At 43.7% G+C, this 3,723-nt stretch overlaps 1 protein-coding gene across 1 annotated transcript; it reads left to right on the top strand.

Moving 5' to 3' along the window:
- Positions 1 to 391: 391 nt before the first annotated feature.
- Positions 392 to 2,532, top strand: inha (inhibin subunit alpha; the record flags this gene model as incomplete). The annotated part of the gene is made up of 3 exons (XM_083633658.1): positions 392 to 689; positions 1,291 to 1,589; positions 2,083 to 2,532. The coding sequence occupies 3 exons, from the start codon at positions 392 to 394 to the stop codon at positions 2,530 to 2,532; spliced, it is 1,047 nt and encodes a 348-aa protein (XP_083489784.1).
- Between the last annotated feature and the right edge of the window lie 1,191 nt (positions 2,533 to 3,723).

Consider the following 3,723-nt stretch of genomic DNA (forward strand, 5'->3'; position numbering starts at 1 on the left):
AATCTTCCGTTTGTATATTGGCAACATAATAATGTCTTTGTCCGCAGACTCTCTCTCTACTCCTCCCAAAGATCCAGATAGCTGCAATGGCTTCCCAAACAAGTATGGCACAGTGGTCGGGCTTCACACATTATTTCAGAACAAGTTGGAAAAAGAAAAACTGTTGAGGGCTGAGTGAAAACAACCGAGATAAGCCAATGAGAAGGTGGAATACAGCTTTTGTTGGCGATGTGAGAAGCGGGAAAGATAGGAGGAGAGTCACTTCTCTGGAACAAACTTTGCCACCTTTTCTGGACCAACAAAATTACGCTTCTTAGGCTTTTTATGACACTTATTTCTGTATCAGCTGATGCAACTGGAAGCAGTTTAGTGTTGAGCGGTTGTCACAGCCATGCTGTCTTGCACTCTGCTGATCCTGGCCCGTTTGTGGATCCACAGCCTGACACAAGCCTGCGAGGGAGATGAGCTGCCTCGAGAAGTGGTGCTGGCCTGGTTCAAAGAGCGGGTTCTGGAGGGCTTGGGGATGGAGCCCCCCGTGCCCTCGGTGCAGGGTCCTGACGGGGGCACGGCACAGCCAGAGGCTAGGCAAGGGCGCCGGAGGTACTCCAGGGCTGGCAGGACAGCATGGATAAACCACCAACACAATCAGAACCAGGACAACTCTCAGATTATCCTCTTCCCCAGTTCTGGTGAGATGTTTTGCTGGTTTTTACCTAAAAATTCTTCTGCCCTCCAGAAGAAAATGATTTTAGGTAAAGGTCTTAAGATAGGATGCGGTTGGCCAATCACTGATCGATATGATGCATTTTACCCAGACTTTCTGCTAACAACATGGATATCTGTGTATTGCAAAATGTGTTGCACATGAACAAAGCAACAAACACAGTCTTGTAGAAGAGGAAGCTCTTATAGGAGGACCTCTGAGTACCTACAGAATGATGTAATTGCCAATACAGCCCATAACTGGGGAATATTTGTTCATTTATTATTACTGTATCTTACTCAAAACTCTAACCCAAAACTACAAACACAATATAAAATCTGAATATGATAGATGTTGAAAAATATTTGCTAGTGATTTATTTTAGACTAAATGCATGAAATGCACATTGCTTTGAACACTTTTTATTTGATCTTGATTGACTTTTATAAATCACCATTTCTAACAGCAGTGTATTATCCTATTCTAATTATTTTTTAGCACACAAAAATCAAGTGTCAAGTCAAACTTTAATTGATTACGCATGCAAATGGTAAAAATAAACTTCTCTGCTACTGTCACTTTGGTAGACTCATCCTGTGCCAGATCCGACTCAGTGGCTGGAGAAGCGACCCCCAGCCACTTCACATATTACTTCCAGCCTTCCATGAACAACCAGGAGGCTTTGGTCACCTTAGCCCATTTCTGGTTCTATGCAGGGGAGGGGGCCACAGCCAACTCCTCTGCCCCACTTTTCATCCTCACCTGGGAGCAGCAGCTTCTTCAGGCAGCGGGGGCTCCGTCAACGACCAGCTCAGACGGCTGGAGCACCTACCACCTGGAGCAGACCCTCCACGCCTCCGTGTCCAAGGGCCCTTTTGTGCTCCAGGTTAGGCCTGGGCAATATGTTAATATATCATATATCATGATATGAGGCTAGATATCACCTTAGATTTTGGATACCGTAAGATGGTGATATGGCATAAGTGTTGTCTTATCCTGGTTTTAAAGGCTGCATTACAGTAAAGTGATGTCATTTTCTGAACTTACCAGGCTGTTCTAGCTGTTCTATTATTTGCCTTTACCCACTTCCTCCACATTACTGATGATTATTTATGAAAAATCTCATTGTGTACATATTTTGTGAAAGCACCAATAGTCAATACAATATTGTCGCAATATCAATATCGAGGTATTTTGTCAACAATATTAGTGATATTTGATTTTGTCCATATCGCTGAGCCCTAGTACTGTTCAGTAACTTGCAAAGTAATCTTAAAAACAAACATGAAAAAGAATTGTGATAAGGTCGTGGATCGTGATCCTGCCTAAAAAAAAATTGTGGTATGATATTTTTGCCTTATTGCCCACCCCTACTCCAGGTCCGCTGCCCGACCTGCCAGTGCCACGCCAACGAACCGGACAAAATGCCTTTCCTCCATCTCCACGCGCAGCCTCGGGGTCCCGACCGCTCATCCCGCCGCGCAGCCGCCACCATCCCCTGGTCGCCGTCTGCCATCGACCTGCTACAGCGCCCCTCTCAGGAGAGACCGGAGCACAGCGACTGCCACCGGGAGGAGATTGAGATCAGCTTTGAAGAGCTAGGCTGGGACAACTGGATCATCCACCCCAAGGTGCTGACTTTCCACTACTGTCTGGGTAACTGCTCCGCCTGGGATCGCACCACCGCCCTGCTGGGGATCAAGCAGTGCTGCGCTCCAGTCCCTGGGACCATGAAGTCACTGAGGGTCACCACTACGTCTGATGGCGGGTACTCCTTCAAGTATGAGACCCTGCCCAACATGATGCCTGAAGAGTGTACCTGTATCTAAACACTAATGCTTACACCAGTGGTTCTCAAAGTGGGGTCCGGGGACCCTCAGGGGTCCTTGAGGGGGTTCCAAGTGGTCCCCAGCAAAAAGGGATCATTTATTTTAATTAAAATGCCATCCATAAGTAACAGAATGACAAGAATGTATGACTATTTATTTTGGTCATGGGTTTCATACACTTTCTGTAATAAAACATCTAAAAGCAAAAATCGATCAGATGAGGGGACCCCAGGACAAAATCTTACCAAATGGGGGTCGAGTCAGTGGTCTAATTTGTGTCAGTTTAGGGGTCATTGACGTGAAAACGTTGGAGAACCACTGGCGTACTTCAAGTTCAAGTTCAAGTTTGTTTTATTGTCTGCTTTCACAGAAATTTGTTGTAATGTGCAACAGTGCCAACATAGATACAAAAATACAAATACAAAGAAGATAAAAGACATGAAAGACATATGTACACAAACAGACTTAAACTTACAGTAGAAAAGGATGTGGGCCAGACATGAAACAAGGAGTATAAGAAATAAGATGATAAAAAGTTAAAACTAGAAATGTGGGGGGCAATATGTAAAATCAGTTCATCCTGGAATCCACCTACGAATTAAAAATGAATTAAAAATCACAGTGGGGAACAGAAGTACACCCAACTGAAAATAAAAACGCATAGGGGCATTTAAATAGACTACCCCCCTCCCCCCCCAACCCATTTGTACATGGCTTTTATACAATATGTAATGCCATTTATGTGTTTTACTGATTACCAAGGCTCTGACCAAAGTATGTAGACCAAAAGTATTTTTTTAATGATTCAGCCTTCATATATAATCTGAAGTAAAAATACCAGTGTTGAGTTCATACCTGTTATTTAAAATGTGTGTTTTGGCTCTCACCTTCGGAGGGCAGTGTAGGTCTATTTTTAAACTGCTATAGATTTCACAGTGGTATTGGTATTATTGATATATTGTCTGGTATTAAATCAACTGTACCAAACTGTATTATAAATGCCATCATGACACCAGACATACACACCTGTAGCCTGCTGTGACTACTGACATTGTAGTTCTTTCACTGAGTTCACCGAGTTCTTTCTCAGGACAATCCATGCTGTTCCTCATAGTAGCTCTGGAAAGTTGGGCAAAAACTAATGCAAGGTCAATGGGGTCATGCTCCTGTATGTACAAGCTGACACTATTT

Source organism: Poromitra crassiceps, assembly GCF_964638095.1.
Source record: "Poromitra crassiceps genome assembly, chromosome: 3".
Taxonomy (NCBI): domain Eukaryota; kingdom Metazoa; phylum Chordata; class Actinopteri; order Beryciformes; family Melamphaidae; genus Poromitra; species Poromitra crassiceps.